The sequence below is a fragment of the Callithrix jacchus genome, chromosome 20 (genome assembly GCF_049354715.1).
Source record: "Callithrix jacchus isolate 240 chromosome 20, calJac240_pri, whole genome shotgun sequence".
NCBI classification, from domain to species: Eukaryota; Metazoa; Chordata; class Mammalia; order Primates; family Cebidae; genus Callithrix; species Callithrix jacchus.
This window is the reverse complement of record NC_133521.1, coordinates 25171210-25188139: the sequence shown is the minus strand read 5'-3', so window position 1 is coordinate 25188139 and position 16930 is coordinate 25171210. Positions and strand designations below refer to the sequence as shown.

The 16930-nt window shown below is 55.9% G+C and overlaps 4 protein-coding genes across 25 annotated transcripts in view; 2 read left to right on the top strand and 2 right to left on the bottom strand.

Moving 5' to 3' along the window:
- Window positions 1-2943, top strand: part of GFOD2 (Gfo/Idh/MocA-like oxidoreductase domain containing 2) — a 48223-nt gene extending 45280 nt beyond the window's left edge. For all 14 annotated transcript variants that reach the window (XM_008986070.6, XM_078357476.1, XM_054248843.2 and 11 more), the window contains one exon: window positions 1413-2943. In XM_008986070.6, the coding sequence (XP_008984318.1) occupies window positions 1413-2311 (899 nt within the window). In that variant the 3' untranslated portion in view covers window positions 2312-2943. The remainder of the gene's footprint in view (window positions 1-1412) is intronic.
- A 3770-nt stretch (window positions 2944-6713) lies between these two features.
- PARD6A (par-6 family cell polarity regulator alpha) lies at window positions 6714-16571 on the bottom strand. Of its 8 annotated transcripts, none has more exons than XM_035282509.3 (4): window positions 16417-16571; window positions 15833-16055; window positions 14923-15620; window positions 6714-8787 (listed from the first exon to the last, which is right to left on the bottom strand). In XM_035282509.3, the coding sequence occupies exons 1-4, from the start codon at window positions 16477-16479 to the stop codon at window positions 8743-8745; spliced, it is 1029 nt and encodes a 342-aa protein (XP_035138400.2). In that variant the 5' UTR covers window positions 16480-16571; the 3' UTR covers window positions 6714-8742. The 8 variants fall into 8 exon arrangements, with proteins under 8 accessions (XP_035138400.2, XP_035138401.2, XP_035138398.2 ...); XM_035282510.3 differs by having other exon boundaries at window positions 14923-15617; XM_035282507.3 differs by lacking the exon at window positions 6714-8787 and adding an exon at window positions 12858-14716.
- On the bottom strand, window positions 8806-10728 carry C20H16orf86 (chromosome 20 C16orf86 homolog). Of its 2 annotated transcripts, none has more exons than XM_002761091.5 (4): window positions 10488-10728; window positions 10049-10275; window positions 9465-9685; window positions 8806-9363 (listed from the first exon to the last, which is right to left on the bottom strand). In XM_002761091.5, the coding sequence occupies exons 1-4, from the start codon at window positions 10587-10589 to the stop codon at window positions 8960-8962; spliced, it is 954 nt and encodes a 317-aa protein (XP_002761137.1). In that variant the 5' UTR covers window positions 10590-10728; the 3' UTR covers window positions 8806-8959. The 2 variants fall into 2 exon arrangements, with proteins under 2 accessions (XP_002761137.1, XP_035138405.1); XM_035282514.3 differs by having other exon boundaries at window positions 8822-9390.
- Window positions 10794-14567, top strand: ENKD1 (enkurin domain containing 1). The gene is made up of 7 exons (XM_002761173.6): window positions 10794-11196; window positions 11293-11487; window positions 12323-12495; window positions 13472-13597; window positions 13700-13863; window positions 13964-14100; window positions 14188-14567. The coding sequence occupies exons 1-7, from the start codon at window positions 11112-11114 to the stop codon at window positions 14346-14348; spliced, it is 1041 nt and encodes a 346-aa protein (XP_002761219.1). The 5' UTR covers window positions 10794-11111; the 3' UTR covers window positions 14349-14567.
- Window positions 16572-16930: the final 359 nt, after the last annotated feature.

The window sequence follows — 16930 nt, the reverse complement described above, 5'->3', positions numbered from 1 at the left end:
CAACAGAGTGAGACTCTATCTCAATTAAAAAAAAAAAAAAGGAAGCCCAGTGCGGTGGCTCATGCCTGTAATCCCAGCCCTTTGGGAGGCCAAGGCAGGCAGATCACAAAGTCAAGAGATCAAGACCATCCTGGCCAACATGGTGAAACATGTTCTCTATTAACAATACAAAAATTAGCTGGGCGTGATGGCACACACCTGTAGTCCCAGCTCCTGGGAGGTTGAGGCAGGAGAATCACTTCAACCCTGGTGGCAGAGGTTGCAGTGAGCCAGGATCTCGCCATTGCACACCAGCCTGGTGACAGAGCGAGACTCTGTCTCAAAAAAAAAAGAAAAAATTTTGGAAGCGTACATAGATCATGTATCAAGACCTTATGGGTGGGCCTCTGTAAGGACTTTGGCTTTTATTCCAAGAAGCAATTGGACATTGGAGGGCTTTTATTGTGGGTTTCCGCCTGGGTGTCTTTACCCTTCCTGGCTTACTAAGGTATTAGCATAGGATTTCCTCCAATTCGAACATCAAGCTCGCAGGAACACTGCAGGTGTTAGTGCCTTGTGGTTATTCATAACCTCATGAGCTCTCATCTTGAAACGTGGAGCAGCATTCATCCCTTCAGTTTCCAGCTTCTCATCCTCTAGCACTCTCCTCAGGGCTTTGTCCAACTTTGTTTAGCTCTGGGTGTGTGCCAGCTGCAGCGTACCCAGAATGGTGTGAGGGCAGAAAGGGGATTCTCACTTCCTTCCCCTCCTACTGGAGCCGAGCATTTTCTAGCTTTGGACCACTCTAACTTGTTGGACCAGTGTTTTCAGAGAACAATCTGCAAGGGAATCTTAGGATCCTCTCTGGAGTTTTGACTAAGGGTGGTAGTTATGACTAGCCCATCCCCTAGAAAATAGGTCAGATTCCCTTGCCTCAAGCTGATAACCTAGTAAATGCATGACAGCATAGAGACACATCCATGAAGTATGCCCACCTGTATTATTCAGGGTTCTCCAGAGAAACAGAACCAATAGGGTGTTTCAGAGAGATTTATTTGAAGAAATTGGGGCCAGGCATGGTGGCTCACACCTGTAATCTCAGCACTTTGGGAGGCCAAGGCAGGAGGATCACTTGGGCCCAGGAGTTCAAGACCAGCCTGGGCAACAGAGAGAGACCCCATTTCTACAAAAAATAAAAATTAGCCAGGTGTGGTGGTACACACCTGTGGTCCCAGTTAGGAGGCCAAGGTGGAGGATCGCTTGAAGCCAGGAGTTTGAGATTAGCCTGGGCAACATAGCAAGACCCCACCTCTACAAAAAAGAAATTAGTTCATGCAGTTGTAAGGCAGAAAGTCCAAAATCCTCAGGGCAGGTGGACATGATGGAGATTCCCCCTTGGAACTTTGAGATTTCTTGTTGTGTCCTATGATTAGGTATTGGGAAGAATGTGGTTTGCGAGAAGGCAGCAACATCAGTGGATGCCTTCCGGATGGTGACAGCCTCAAGATACTACCCGCAGCTGATGAGCCTGGTGGGGAACGTGCTGCGCTTCCTGCCTGCCTTCGTGCGCATGAAGCAACTGATTTCGGAACACTATGTGGGAGCAGTGATGATCTGTGATGCCCGTATCTACTCAGGCAGCCTGCTAAGCCCCAGCTATGGCTGGATCTGTGATGAGCTCATGGGTGGCGGTGGCCTGCACACCATGGGGACGTACATCGTGGACCTGCTGACCCACCTGACTGGCCGGAGAGCAGAAAAGGTACATGGGCTGCTCAAGACGTTTGTGAGGCAGAACGCTGCCATCCATGGCATCCGGCACGTCACCAGCGATGACTTCTGTTTCTTCCAGATGCTCATGGGTGGGGGTGTGTGCAGCACAGTGACACTCAACTTCAACATGCCGGGCACCTTTGTGCATGAAGTCATGGTGGTAGGCTCTGCGGGACGCCTCGTTGCCCGAGGAGCCGACCTCTATGGGCAGAAGAACTCTGCCACACAAGAGGAGCTGCTGTTGAGGGACTCGCTGGCTGTGGGCACAGGGCTTCCTGAGCAGGGGCCCCAGGATGTCCCACTGCTGTACCTAAAGGGCATGGTGTACATGGTGCAGGCCTTGCGCCAGTCCTTCCAGGGGCAGAGTGACCGCTGCACCTGGGACCGCGTCCCTGTCTCCATGGCCGCCTCCTTCGAGGATGGGCTGTACATGCAGAGCGTGGTGGATGCCATCAAGAAGTCCAGCCGATCCGGGGAGTGGGAGGCTGTGGAGGTGCTGACGGAAGAGCCTGACGCCAACCAGAACCTTTGTGAAGCGCTTCAGCGGAACAACCTATGAGCCTGCACCTGGGCTCCTTGCCATAGTACAGAGGGACCAGGGAGGGGAACAGGAGCCAGACATGATGGGGGCTTGGCCCTAGCAGAGACAGTGTCTTTCATTTAATGAATCTAGGTGAAGCCATAGGTGGTCCTGGGACTTCGCCCACCCCCATCCCAGCAGCTCACCTGCTCCTTAGACTTGCAGGGTGGCAAACATTCCTGTTGCCAGGCTAGCACGGCGTGCACAGGGTAGAGCTGTCGCAGGGTCTCCCCATGGCGATGCCAGTGAGTGGGACCAGGAGAGGCTCATCCTGTGGGTTTTTCAGCCTGATCTACAGTCCTAACAGGGTGAGAATGCACAACAGGGGCCAGGCAGCTCAGCTAAGGCCCGAGGAGAAATGACTAGAAGTCTCATTTCCATGTCCTTCTTGGATTGGGGCATCTCAGGAACGGTGAGGGCAACAAGCTGACCCTCAGGGACCCTTACCTGCCCTCCCATGTTACCAGCCCCTTCCCAGGTGGGGACAAGGGCTTGCTTTATTAAGTGAGCTGTCGGGCTTTTGAACTAGGGCAGAGGGCCCTGATTTGGCAAAGAGGAGGCAAGGGAGGGCTTTAGAACATCTGAGAAATGTTAATAAATAATTCAGAAAATAGGACATGATGTGGTTTTTGGTAGGTTGGGTTTTGTTAATACTGAAACGCTTGGTGATTTTTCTCTTTCCTCATGGCGCCACAGCAGCTCAGCCAGCTCAGATCCACGGATCATCACCGCCGATTGGGTGGTGCCCTGCCCCCGCTCGTCTCCCGCCTATTCCCTCATGGCCAAATCCTAAGAGCCTCCAAAGAAAAGATTTTCTGAGAACAGGACTCAGGACTTCCTAATGGGCTGCTGCTGGGCCTGCATCTCAGCAGATAGCGGGAGAGTTTGGGGTCTCTCTGGGCTGGAAGTCAGGAGAGATCTGTTCTTTTTTTTTTTTTTTTTTTTTTGAGATGGAGTCCGGCTCTGTCGCTCAAACTGTAGTGCAGTGGCGTGATTTTGGCTCACTGCAATCTCTGCCTCCTGGGTTCAAGCAGTTTTCCTGCCTCAGCCTCCTGAGTACCTGGGACTACGGGCATGTGCCACCATGCCCAGCTAATGTTTTTGTATTTTTAGTAGAAATGGGGTTTCACAATGTTGGCCAGGATGGTCTCGATCTCCTGACCTTGTGTTCTGCCTGCCTCGGCCTCCCAAAGTACTGGGATTACAGGCATGAGCTACCACGCCTGGCTGAGGGGTCTGTTCTTAATGCCACAGTGTTGGCTGCTGGAGCATCCTTGAAGTGGCAGGATGATCGGTTTCAGGGAGGTGGCACAGGGTGAGAAGAAGGAGGAAGAGCTCCAGGCATGCCCCGTGGAGCAGCTGCAGCTGGACCTGTGCTGCACAGGAGTAGCCTTCTACCCACCTCTGCCAGAGGCCAAGGGGTGGTGTTGAGAAAGGACATGCCCTCCCCTTTGCTGCTTTGACCAGCCTGCCAGGAACGTTCAGCCTGGACCAAGTTCTGTTCCCTTCTCTAACTTTCTGCCCTCTTCCCTGCCCTGGGCTCCTGGCCAGAAAAGCCCAGGGAGGGTTTTCTCTTCCTCTTGGCACCCCTTCTAGAAGTCACCAGGCCTGTTTTCCTGTCCTGTCCTGGATTTCGACGTCCATGTGAGATGTAATAACAAGGGGCAGGGTTGGAGTGTGCCTACTAAATGCTGACCCTTGGGGCAAACATGTTATTATTTAATCTCCAAATAAGTCTGACGGTACTATAGTAAATATTCCTATCATTCCGATCATAAGACGGAGGCACGGAGGGCAAAGCTACTTGCCTCCTGTAGGTTATACATGATGGAGCCGGTAGCCTGGTCAGGACTATCTAACCACAGAGTTTGATCTTGAACCACACCTCCTCCCAGTACTTGGGAAGTCTTCAGACCAAAGGACCAGGCATTGCCCCTCCCTGTGGCAGGAGCCTCGGCTTGGCCTGAACTAGGAGGTGAAGTGCAGACAGCATGCACCACCAGGCAGGACACCCATAGTTAAAGGGGAGGCTTCCCGCTTGTCCCTGGGACAGTTAGCTTAGCTCAGTCCTCGCATATGTGGCCAGGATGTCGAGGTCACTCCAAAATGGAATTGACCAAGGAAGCACAAGCCCAACTTAGATGCTACCACATAAGAAGGGTCCAACCCAGAATGGCACTGGGGTTCCCAGAATGTGCTAGGGCGGAGTGCAGTGGGCTTAGAGCAGAGCTACTTTAATGAGGACCCCAGTTTCTCTGAGGAGATTCCCAGAGCCTAGATCCATGGCCAGAGGGGTGTATGGCCCCTTCCCTCAGACGTATTTATTATCAAGTACCTCCTGGGCATCAGAGCTGGTCAGTCCCACACTAGGGATGAGAAAGATGTGCCCAGATGCCTATGGCCAAGGGAGCCCAAAGGGTTCTGGTCTCCACTGGTGACTGAACCCACAACTGGTTCCAGATTTGTCCAGCAGCGCCCCCTCCTGGAAGAAGCAGTGGCACCTCCCAGGACATGTTCCCAAATCTCAGGATGTTACCAGCTCCTCCTCAGGTTAAAATTAAGTTTTTCCAGGCCAGTAAAAATACAATTGGTTTTGCTTGTCAGATACAGCAACCAGAAAATAACTTTTTTTTTTTTTGAGATGGCTCTTGTTACACAGGCTGGAGTGCAATGGCGCAATCTCGGCTCACCACAACCTCTGCCCCCTGGGTTCAGGCAATTCTCCTGCCTCAGCCTCCTGAGTAGCTGGGATTACAGGCACGCACCACAATGCCCAGCTAATTTTTGGTATTTTTAGTAGAAACGGGGTTTCACCATGTTAACCAGGATAGTCTCGATCTCTTGACCTTCCCGCCTTGGCCTCCCAAAGTGCTGGGATTACAGGCGTGAGCCACCGCACCTGGCCTTTTTTTTTTTTTAAAGACGGGGTTTCACCATGTTGGTCAGGCTGGTCTTAAACTCCCGACCTGAGGTGATCCGCCCGCCTTGGCCTCCAAAGTGCTTGGATTACAGGCGTGAGCCACCACACCCGGTCTTTTTCTTAATTTAATTTTTTTTGAGAACTTCTAAAATACCTGTTGCTTATTCTTCAACCTCCAGCCAAATCCAAGCCTGTTCTCACCCACACAGTGGCAGCTGCTTCCTTTCCTGTTCTGCCCTTCACCCTGCAGTCCAAGCAGCCTCTCTGGAACATCACGCCAAGATCCTTCCCTGTCCACACCCCACCTCCTCACCCCCGGACTCGCCCAGCCTGGTTTCCATATGGCCATGCCCACCACTCCAGTCACACTGAGCAGCCCTCCTGCAGCCTGGCAGCTTCCATACTAGCAGGGCTTCCTCCCTGGCATGTCTTCTGCCTGGAAGGCACACCTCTCTCCCTCAGGAGTCAGCTGGAGGGCTGCCTGATCACCACTGCTGCCTTCAGCAAAGTAGCCACCCCCCAACCTGTGGTCCCACAGCCTTGGTCCTCAGTTGCACTGAGGTTGCATGTCTCATTCATTCATTCATTCACTTATTTCTAGGCAGAGTCTCACTCTGTTACCTAGGCTGGAGGGCAGTGGCATCACCTCTGCTCACAGCCACCTCCACCTTCTGGGTTCAAGTGATCCTCCTGCCTCTCCCAAGTAGCTGAGACTACAGGCATCCACCACCATACCTGGCTAATTTTTGTTTTTGTTTTGGTTTTTTTAAGTGGAGTCTCACTCTGTCGCTCAGGCTGGAGTGCAGAGGCGCAGTCTCGGCTCACTGCAACCTCCCCCTCCCTGGTTCAAGCAATTCCCCTGCCTCAGCCTTCCGAGTAGCTGAGATTACAGGTGCATGCCACCACACCCAGCTAATGTTTTTGTATTTTTAGTAGAGACAGGGTTTCACTATGTTGGCCAGACTGGTCTCGAACTCCTGACCTCAGGCAATCCGCCCGCCTCAGCCTCCCAAAGTGATGGGATTACAGGTGTGAGCCACTGCGCCTGGCCTAATTTTTGTATTTTTAGTAGAGGTGGGGTTTTACCACATTGTCCAGGCTGGTCTTGAACTTCTGGCCTAAGTTATCCACCACCCTCGGCCTCCCAAGACGCTAGGATTATAGGCATGAACCACCACGCTAGGCACTTATTTTAAATATATAATTTCAACTTTTACTTTACATTCGGGGTGGGGGGGATACATGTGCAGGTTTGTTACATGGGTATACTGCATAACGCTGAGGTTTGGGGGACAATTGGTTTCATTGCCCAGGTAGTGAACATAGTACTCAATGGGCAGTTTTTCAACCCTCACCCAACCCCTCTCTGCCCCCTCTCATAGTCCAATGTCTGTGGGTCCCATCTTTGTGTCCATGTGTACCCAATGTGTAGCTCCCACTTATAAGTGAGAGCATGTGCTATTTGTTTTCCTTTTCCTGTGTTAATTTGCTTAGGATAAATGGTCTCCAGCTGTTTCCATGTTGCTGCAAAGGAGACAATTTCAGTCTTTTTTATGGCTGCATCATTTTTAATTTTTTTTTTTTTTTTGACATAGAGTCTACTCTGTCACCCAGGCTGGAATCCAATGGCATGTTCTCGCCTCACTGCAATCTCTGCTGCCTGGATTCAAGCGATTCTCCTGCCTCAGCCTCCCGAGTAGCTGGGACTACAGGTGCAAGCCACCACACCTGGCTAATTTTTGTATTTTTAGTAGAGACAGGGTTTCACTATGTTGCTCAGGCTGATCTCAAACTCCCGACCTTGTGATCTGCCTGCCTCACCCTCCCAAAATGCTGGGATTACAGGCGTGAGCCACAGCGCCCAGCTGTCATTTTTACTTCTTGAGACAGGGAAAAGTGTTGCCCAGGCTGGTCTTGAACTCCTAGGCTCAAGTGATCCTCCCACATCAGCCTCCCAAATATCTGGGACTACAGACACAGACCACCATGCCCAGCTAGTGAGCCAAGATTGTGCCACTGCACTCCAGTCTGGGTGACAGAGGGAGACTCTGTCTCAAAGAGAAAAGAAAAAAAAGGTCCATGGGGCCAGTGAGCATCCAAGTGACCCTGTCAAAGGAGGGAGCAGCCTGGGACGATGCCAGAAAAGGAGACCCCCCTGCTTTTCCTACCTGAGCCTGCCCACCCCACTCCCTCCAGTGACCTTGCCAGGCCATACTCCAGGGAACCTAGACATGACTGTGACTTGGGATGGCCTCAGCCTTTCAGATTCTGGCCTGTCCCTCTCTGCAGCTTCCTCACTTTAGTCTCCTCAAGTTGGTGCCTTTTAGGGGGCCCTCTGGTTAGGTGGATGTGATGTAATGACATGTGCCCCGAGGGACACATGTCCCTCGCCAGGGGGAGAGGTGAGAATCAAGGCATTTTAGGCAGAGGAAACCCCCCATGCAGAGAGTGAAGCAAGGAAAAGGTGAAACTGCTCATGGAATTACGGGAAGCCACTGAGTTCTAAGGTGCCTGGGGCAAGAGGAGGAGGATCCCAAGGGGGAGTGACACCATCAGGGGCTCAGGTGTGTGTCGCAGGGCCACTGGATGGATCTGTGGGCCAAAAGAAGACACACAGGGAGACCAGTGAGGCTGTCACCTGAAGATGACAGTGGCCCAGGCAACAGGGCTGACTACAGGGTTTGAGAGGTTCTCAGCCTGAAAGGGTGTATGTCCACTGGCTTCAATGTCTGCTTAGCTTGTAGGAATCAGGGAACAAAGAACAGGATGGGTTCTGGTGTAACACCCAAGATTCTAGCTTAAACAATTGCACAGATGAGATGCAGGAGGAAAAGCAGTTGGAGGGAGGGGAAATTGTCCATGAACTTGAAATTCCCTGTGTCTGTTTGCAGTGTCTAAGGAACACAGAGGAGGCCCAGGAGGCAGCAGGATGTGCAGTTTCCAAAATGGCCAGCACTAGCTGGCTCTTCCCAGAGATCTCTGGTGGTTGGACACAGCTATCATCCAGTGGCTTGGTCTCAGGACCCCAGATGCATTTACTGCCCTCCCACCCCAACCCTGCCAGGACAACATCACTGATGCCCCATCACCTGTGACCAGGAGGTACTCCATGGACAAGGTCTGGTCCAGCTATGGTCTGGCAATGAGTGGAAAACATCCCAAAGCTGTCACTCTTGCAACAGGCAAATGAACTCTTGCCAATTCCTAGGGGATCCCAAGTTTTGATCCCCTCAAGGTGAGACAAATGCAGGCCCTTCTTCGGGAGACAGAGAGCAGGGCCAAACACCTGCTTCTCATGACCTGACAGACCCTTTCTTTTCTCTGTCCCAAGTTCCTCCTTCTCACTTCCCTCTTCATCACCCAGTTAGGTGTCTGACCCTCAGATTCACCTAAACGCACAGCACCAGGCCCATCCCAATTCAGGGAGTTGTGGAGTGGCACGAAGGAATCTGTCATTGTCAAGGTCACGGGTGATGCAAATGCAAAACCTTCACTGGTGAGTCCTCCATCTTCTTTCCCAGTTCAGGCAACCTATCTGGGGAATCACAAAGTCTTTGAAAAAGAAAAATGTTTATTTTCAGCAAGCCCAAAATCCCAAGTGAGGGCAGGTACCAAATTTGCCCCTTCACCAGAGGGCCTAGGTCCACAGGAAGCCTGAAGCCAAGTTCAGGCTTGGAAGGAGGGGAGCCACCAATGGGGCAGGACAGTCACTTGTACTGAGGAGAGAGCGGGGGGACAAGCGGAGCATTGCAGACACTTAGCATCTTGTTGATGTCCACCTGGGTTGATTTCTCCACCTCAGCCTTGAGGTGGTCACTCACCCCAAAGCAGGGCAGGCCCCCAGGCTCTTCTCCAGCCTCCTCTCCAAGGGGAGCCAAAGCATGGGTGGGGGGCACTAACGGACTGGGACAGGGCAAAGTGAGGCCCGGGCCCAGCTTACCTGCCAAGGGCAGCAAGGCCTGCAATTGCTCCACACCTGCCTCCTCAGGAACCAGGGCCAGCTCTGCCTCTGCATCCACCTCGGCCTCCCTGTCCCCCTCCCCCACCTGGTTCAGCTCAGGGTTGGAATAGTTGATGTACTGGTACAGGGGCCGCAGGCGCTGGACCTTTCCTGCAAAGACCCGGGACAGGGCGGAGGCTGGAGCGCCAGGTTGTGCCAGGTCAAGCCCCACAGGCAGGGGGAGAAGGAACAGCTCAGGGACTGCCACTCACGCTCCAGCCCCAACATCTCTAAGGATGCAGACGCCGTGCTGGCCACAGAGTGGAGCACAGGAGCCCCCAGGCTCTTGCGCTTCTTGGCTTTTTTGTGCTGTTTGGCAGATGATGAGACCTCACTCTGGCTACCCTCTCGCTCCTCCTCCTGCAGCAGCAGCCTGGGTGGCAGCTCAGCTTCAGCCCTCAGATGGGCATGGTGGCCTGGGAGGCTGAGGGACCTGAGCCAGGGACAAGAAACTTGAGGAGCCAGGCTCCAGCCCTGGCCCAGGGAATAGCCCAGCCTGCCCACCACCCCAGGGCTCAATGCCTGCCTGGTTCATGGTCAGTGAGGCCCCAGGCCCAAGAGAGGCTTAGAGCCAGGTGAGCCCAGTCCCCTACAAACCCTGAAGCCCCCTCTCTCCTGCCGCTCCCTACACAGGGGTAGTAGGGGGAAGGTCTTCAGGAACAGAAAGAGAGGGGAGTGAGGGTAGTACTGGTGGACACAAGAATCACACTTGCAGGAGTGCAGGATTTAGGAATCCTACTGGAGTGTGAGCCCCATCCCTGGGCCTGCAGCTCCTTCCCTCCGAGAGCCCCCTCACTTGACAGGCTTCCTCTTTGGACCATGATGGGGCCTTACAGAGACCACGGGCCTGGGGCCTCTCTCCTCTAGTGCCCCAGCCTCCGGCTTGGGCCTCTCTTCCCCCAGTTTGGGTCCTTCCTCCTGGAGCTCCGGCTCTGAGGAGGCTCCTGCTGGGGGCTGGTCTTCACCATGGGTCCCACCGGCCTCATGGGCTGGCACCAGGAACTGGTCTCCCGTCACTGGACACTAGAGGTGACACACAGACCATCTGTCACCATGGCCGGGCAAAAGATATAGGGATCAGTCACTGAACACCTAACATTAGACACCGAAACAGCCTGTGTGCCTCTCCCCTCCTGGAGAGCCCAGCCAGCCAGTTAGGGAGTCGGGGCGCTCAGAGTTCCACCTCTCAGAGCTCTACGGCTCCGTGTTTGAATGCTAAACAGCCTGATGGTCACCTCAGAGGTCTGAGCGCGGCCAGGGTCCTCCGCGAGCAGTGCCTGCCCCACGACCGTCGCCTCCTGGAACCCCGGCCGCCTCTCCGCCCCTGCCGAGGCCATGGCTCCGCAGGCTCAGTGCATCCTCGTCCTGGGGCGGACCCGAGGGGTTGGATGGTGGCCCTGCGCGGACCCCGGAGACCGGCCAGCAAGCGAGCACAAAACTGGGAAGCGAGACCGGCGGCCACCCTCGGCCGAAACTACAAGCCCCAGGAGGCTTTGCGCCAGGGTCAGTGAGCCCTGACCCCGGGGACGGAAGCCACGGTTGCCCGGCAACAACAACTCCCGTCGAGTGGCTACAGCTGGCTGCAAAACCGCTCGAGTGATCCCCTGCCCGAGTGCCGCGGGGGGTGGGGCGCGAGCGGGACCGGGAAGTGGGCTGGGAGCAGAGGTCGTGGAGGCGACAAACGAGGCCGAGGTCGGGGCGGGGACTGGGAGGGTCCTGGGACGGGCGGCCCTCCTTGGTCCAGGTTAGGGTCAGGGTCCCGGACTAGGGAGGAGGCCTGGAGCTGGGAAGGGGGCCCAGGGAGGGAGGTATAGAGCTCGACAGGACTCGGAGCCCCTTTGAAGGGCGGCGCCGGCGGCATGTGCGAGGGCCCGTCCCGTATCTCCGGGCCCATCCCCCCAGACCCGACGCTTTGCCCTGACTACTACCGGCGGCCGGCCTCTGGTGAGTACGGGGGCGCGGCGGTGGCGAGAGGCTCGGGGGTCGGCCTCGGCTCCACCTCTGAGCCCCGCATTCCACCCGGCTCCACCCCACACGCAGCTCAAGGACGACTAGAGGGGAACGCGCTGAAGCTGGACTTGCTGACCTCGGACCGAGCCCTGGACGCCACCGCTCCCCGTGGGCCCTGCATCGGTCCCGGCGCCCGAGAGATCATGGAGCGCCGCCGGCGTGGCGTCGGCGACGTGCTGTTGCAACTTGAGGGCATCTCCCTAGGTCCTGGGGCCTCTCTCAAGAGTAAGTCCCAGGAAGAGAAGAAGGGGCAGAGAGACAGTTTGGGGTGGAAAGACATCAAAGCAGCTGCCCTTTCCCCCCTGACCTCGGCCCAGGCTTTGCTCTCTTGAGTCTCAGTTTCCCCAACCATAAAAAGGGGGAGAAATGTGCTACCTTCTCGGAGGGGAACTGAGTGAGGTAGTTCCCACAAAGTCCTAGCTCTGCTTCATGCATTTATTACCCGTCAAACTTGTGTGCCAGGCCATATAGGTGCTAGAACACAGGGTTGAAGACAAGCATGATCCATCGAATCAAGGTGGGAGACAAAGAACAGGAGATGAATGTCATGTATGAGATAATTAATAGTATACTTCACTGTAATAATGGAGAAAAACAGCTGGGAGCAGTGGCTCATGCCTGTAATCCCAGCACTTTGGGAGGCCGAGGCGGGCGGATCACTTGAGCCCAGGAGTTGGAGACCAGCCTGGCCAACATGGTGAAACCCCATCTCTGCAAAAAATACAAAAATTAGCCCGGTATGGTGGAGTATGTCTCTAATCCCAGCTATTCAGCAGGCTGAAGTGGGAGGATCACTTGAGCCAAGGAGGTTGAGACTGCAGTGAGCTGTGATCATGCCACTGTACTCCAGCCTGGGTGACAGAGTGAGACCCTGTCTCAATTAATGAGAAAAATCATCACGAGATACTAAATACGTGAGGAAGGGAACACGATGATGAGGCAGACGAGAGGTCGGGGGCTCTTTCTGTAAGGGGCGGAGGACAGGCCTGTGTGTGAACTGGTGGAAATTGGATTGTGTGGGCCATATGTAGGGCAGAGCCTTGCAGCATCTGTTCTCTAGGGAAGGACCCTAAAGACCATGAGAAGGAGAACCTGAGGCGGATCAGGGAGATTCAGAAGCGCTTCAGAGAACGGGAGCGCAGCCGGGAGCAGGGCCAGCCTAGGCCCCTGAAAGCTCTGTGGCGTTCGCCCAAGTACAACAAGGTGGAGTCCCGCGTCAAGGCCCAGCTGCAGGTACCTGCCTCAGGGCACCGGATGTATTAGTCATTTTGTTGGCCAACAGGCAACTAACTATATTCTGATCTGGGGAGGGAGGAAAGTCACAGAGGTAACAGAGGACTAAGAGACCCTGACTCTGCTGCAGGGCAGGACTGAGGGGGGCCTTCTCAAAGTCATGATGGGGGGAGCTGATCCTAAGGGGCAAGCAGCAGTTATGCAAGGGGACAGCAGTAGAGAACATTCCCAAAAGATGGAACCTCCCCAACCACAGGACACATAGCAGTGGAGATGCTAGGTACAGGACACATAGCAGTGGAGATGCTAGGTACAGTTCAAAGGCGTGAGGTTAGACCAAGAAGTCAGCCGGACCCACATCATCAAGGGCCACATTAACCACTTTCAGCCTTTATTTCTGAGGACAGTGGGAAGGGCAGAAGTATGGTGGGGGGTGCTCTGTCTTGGGTAGAGAGCAGCACCATCCCTCCATCCAAGGACTCAGCAGGAGGAGTAAGAGTGAGAGGAAAGGCAAGGTCACACGAATGTGTCAGGGCTGAAGCATCTGTGGCGCTCCCAGGGGGTGGGAGTGTATCCAGGAAGCAGATGGAAATTCAGGACTGGATCTGAGGAGTAAGACCTAGGAGTTACTGTCAGGTTGAGGACAACGAGACCAAGGAAGTGACCGCCTGGATTTGAGGACTTGGAGGCCAGCCATCAGGAACTTTGGGGGACTAGAGCCGGAAGCTTGGCTAGGAAGGAGGGGAGAGAGTGGTGGCTGGCCCAGTACTGAGGTAGAAGGAGAGGTGGTTACTGTTTTCTTAAAAATCTGATATCCACACGTTTATGTGCTGATGAGGACAAGTGTCCCTTGAGGAGGGAAGATGCCCCGAGGGACATGGATGCAGAGGTCAGAAGGGCCAAAAGAGCCAGAGTCCTGAGGTTTCAGCCCCAGACCTCAGCCTGCTTGCTCTCTCTGCTGTGCCCTGCCCTCCAGGAGCCTGGCCCTGCCTTTGGGACAGAGTCTGCCCACTTCCTGCGGGCACACTCCCGCTGTGGCCCTGGCCTCCCACCACCCCGTGTTTCCAGTCCCCAGCCAACCCCACCAGGTTCTGAAGCTAAGGTGAGTGGATGGTGGTTGGGCAGGGCTCCCACTGTGTGTCGAGGGGTTCAGGGATACCACATAATGCTCTCTGCCCCCACCCACACTTGCTGTGTCCTGCAGGGGCCAGGCCTGGGGGTGGACTTCATTCGTCACAATGCCCAAGCTGCCAAGAGGGCCCCCCGGAGGCATTCCCGCTCGATGCAGGTCCTGGCACAGGTGCTAGAGCAGCAGCGGCAGGCCCAGGAGCACTACAATGCCACGCAGAAGGGCCACGTTCCCCATTAGTAGGTCTCACTGCCCGACACACAGGGCGAGGGGCACCTGGGGAGGGTGGGAACCGGTCTCTGCCCTGGGGTCATCAACCCTGAGCCTGTGCACCCACAGCTTGTTGGAGCGCAGGGACCTGTGGCGGCGGGAGGCCGAGGCCCGTGAGCGGAGCCAGCCAGACCCTGCCATGCCTCCAGGCCACACGAGCATGCCTGAGAACCAGCGGCTAGAAACACTGAGCAAGCTGCTTCAGAGTGAGTACCTGGGCGGGGAGGCTGGAGGGGGACCCCACTGGGGACTGGGCACCTGCCCAACACTCACTGTTCCTGGGCCCCCTGTAGGTCAGAGCCAGCTGCTGCGTGAGCTGGTACTGCTGCCTGCTGGGGCAGACTCACTGAGAGCTCAGAGCCACCGTGCTGAGCTGGACCGGAAGCTGGTGCAAGTAGAGGAGGCCATCAAGATTTTTTCCCGGCCCAAAGTCTTTGTGAAGATGGACACCTGAGCCCCTCTGGGGGACAATTGGCAGGGAGGTACATGTTGAGGATCACCAGCCACATGGCTGAAAAGGACAGGGTCAGGCCCATTCCCAGATCAGATGTCTGAAGACAGGAGCAGGGGGGTGGCCAGTGTCCCTAGAGCACTTTTCTCAGCCACCAGTGGCTACAGAAGGGCCATCCCAGCCTTTTAACCGTTTTGTCGAAATTAAACCGTTTGGACACAGGATTTGTTTCCTTAAGAGCTTTTCTTACCCTAAAAATGCCAATCCTGGTGGCCCTCCTGCTGTGCAATTGCAGGAAGTTCTCCCAATTGTCACTCCTGCCTTAGTCCAGAGCAGAAGGCAAACTGGTGGAACCAGGGAGGAGGCTGGGGCTGGGACACAGAAGGACCATGACTGTATTTGTAGAAAACCTTTAATGTTCCCCAGGCTGAGGGAGCCCTGCAAGCCCACTAAAAACCCCACTGTGAAGTCCCTGCCATGGCCCAGCAGTATGGAGTGGCACGAGGCTGCATCCCGCCTGTCAGAGGCTGAAGCCACTACCATCTCCTCGCATGCGACTCCCCCAGCCAGAACTGACCTGCTCCTGGTCATCCAGGGAGGGCAGAGAGCTTCGGGCACCAGGATATCGGCAGCCAGGGTGCAGGTCCCAGCACGGGGGCCCCTGAGATAGCCCATTGGAACTGGGAGACTGGCGGTTCTCAGTGACCAGGTCACTGCTGTCATCGTCACTATCAGGCTCAACAGGCCCAGGCCCTGCAGAGGGAGGACCTGTCAAACGCCCAGATGCCCCTCGCACCACGTTATTGCGCTGGTTGGCAGGCTTGACAGTGACAATGAGGTTATGGCTGTTGGCGACCATCATGTCCGTCACTTGGTCCAAGGTCTTCCCGGCTACTTCAATGCCATTGACCTCGAGGATCTCATCACTGACTGCCAGCAGCCCTGTACTCTCAGCCAGGCCCCCACGTACCAGGCGGGAGATGAAGATTCCTGGAACCCGCTCCAGGCCCTGGGGAGCCACACGCACACTCATGCCATCTCGGATGTAGAAGCCCAGGGGGCGGTCTGAACCATGCTTGTGCAGTCGCACGCGTCGGTGGGTCTCAGGCAGTAGGTCCACATCTATGACTGAGGAAACTTGGCGGAAATCTTGGGGCAGGCTGATGAGGAGGGGTGGTCGGGTGCGCAGGGGTGCCACTGGCCGCAACAGGAGCCCTTTCTTGCGCCGCTGCAGAGAGTTGGAGGCAAAAGCCAGGCTGCTGGAGTCAGCGTCTGCTGTAGGAGAGGCGGGTTGCCGAGATCAGAGATCTGTTCCCCCACTTGGGCTCTTTGCAGGGGGCACTGTAGCTATTTCCTACCACTTGGAGGTCAGGCCAAGGGCAGGGACTGCAGAGGGTGACGCTTGGGTGCCCTGGCCATAGACTAACCCTTGTAGACCGTCCCACAGACACCTTACCCCAGAGGCTGCCCACTGTACCCCTCCTCACCCCGCTTCTGCACCAGTAGGCGCAGTGGTGGGGGCCCGCTGGCCAGGGCCCGGTGCAGGCTGTCGTCGTTGGTGAGGGGCAGCAGGTCGCCGTGAGCATCCGTATAGCCAAGTAGCACGTCCAGGCCCGGGATCTGATGCACCGCACGCAGCAACCGTGAGAACTCCTGGAAGCCACTCACCGAAGCGCGGGGCAGCGCGAAGCGTCGGAACTCGGCGTCAAACTGGAAGTCGGGGTTGCGGGAGAGGAAGGGTAAAAATAGCCTGCGCCCCTTTCTCACCACAGGTCCAAGGCCGGCAGGGATGGGAAGGAAACGGCTGCCGCAAAAGCTGCAGCCTTAAGCCCAGACCTCAGCTCTAGTACCAGGGACTCTGTCCAAGGTCTTCTTACTACCCTCCAGGTACTCAGGCCACCGAGGAATCTGGAGGCCAGCAGTGGAGGGAGGAAGATGGATGGGGGAAGGCGAGAAAAAAAGCAGAATGGGACTTGAAGGATAGATGGAAGAGGTGCGGGGACCAAGGAGCCGGGAAGGGGAGAAAGAGGGAATTGGGAGCGCCTAGGGCCGAGGCTGGAGGGGTCCTTACTTTGCTCTTCACCTCGACGATGCTATCGGGACTGCGCGCCGGAGTCCTCTGCGGCCGGGCCATGGCGGGGCCGGGCGGGCCGGGGACGGTGCCCCAGACGGCCCGCCGAGGCGCAGGTGCACAGTCCGACCGGCCCGCCCGCGCCGCCCCGCCCCGCCCCTGGCGGTAGCACACGCCCCGCCCTCCCATCCTGAGCGTGACGTCAAGGGGGCAGCGACGCAGAGTGGAACGCGGAGTCCACGTTTCCTAGGAAACGGAGCCGGGGGTGGAGAGGAGCCTTCCTCCGCTCTTGCGTCATCACGCTGAGGTTCGCGCGCCCCCGGAGTCTGGGGAGTAGGGCTTGGCCAATCCGAGGGGAGGGCGAAGGAAGTACCATTTATTGAGCGCTGTGTGCTCTTATTTCCACTGGCCTTACAAGGCCGTGCATTGTGTAGATGAGGAAACTGAGTTACAATAAATATGTGCTGAACCCCTTGGGGATCACACGACGCTGAAATGGTTTTGAGCCAACTCG

What these genes read in the sequence shown, in the direction of transcription:
- PARD6A (XM_035282507.3), bottom strand. Translation starts at nt 16,479, where the DNA reads ATGGCCCGGCCGCAGAGGACTCCGGCGCGCAGTCCCGATAGCATCGTC. An exon ending in TCGTCGAGGTGAAGAGCAAA is followed by an intron (nt 16,056 to 16,416) that starts GTAAGGACCCCT and finishes CCCGACTTCCAG; the next exon opens with TTTGACGCCGAGTTCCGACG. An exon ending in CCTACTGGTGCAGAAGCGGG is followed by an intron (nt 15,621 to 15,832) that starts GTGAGGAGGGGT and finishes CCTCTCCTACAG; the next exon opens with CAGACGCTGACTCCAGCAGC.
- C20H16orf86 (XM_035282514.3), bottom strand. Translation starts at nt 10,589, where the DNA reads ATGGCCTCGGCAGGGGCGGAGAGGCGGCCGGGGTTCCAGGAGGCGACG. An exon ending in CCAAAGAGGAAGCCTGTCAA is followed by an intron (nt 9,686 to 10,048) that starts GTGAGGGGGCTC and finishes TCCCTGGCTCAG; the next exon opens with GTCCCTCAGCCTCCCAGGCC. An exon ending in AGAGATGTTGGGGCTGGAGC is followed by an intron (nt 9,391 to 9,464) that starts GTGAGTGGCAGT and finishes CTGGCGCTCCAG; the next exon opens with CCTCCGCCCTGTCCCGGGTC.
- ENKD1 (XM_002761173.6), top strand. Translation starts at nt 11,112, where the DNA reads ATGTGCGAGGGCCCGTCCCGTATCTCCGGGCCCATCCCCCCAGACCCG. An exon ending in CTACCGGCGGCCGGCCTCTG is followed by an intron (nt 11,197 to 11,292) that starts GTGAGTACGGGG and finishes CCCCACACGCAG; the next exon opens with CTCAAGGACGACTAGAGGGG. An exon ending in GCGTCAAGGCCCAGCTGCAG is followed by an intron (nt 12,496 to 13,471) that starts GTACCTGCCTCA and finishes CCTGCCCTCCAG; the next exon opens with GAGCCTGGCCCTGCCTTTGG.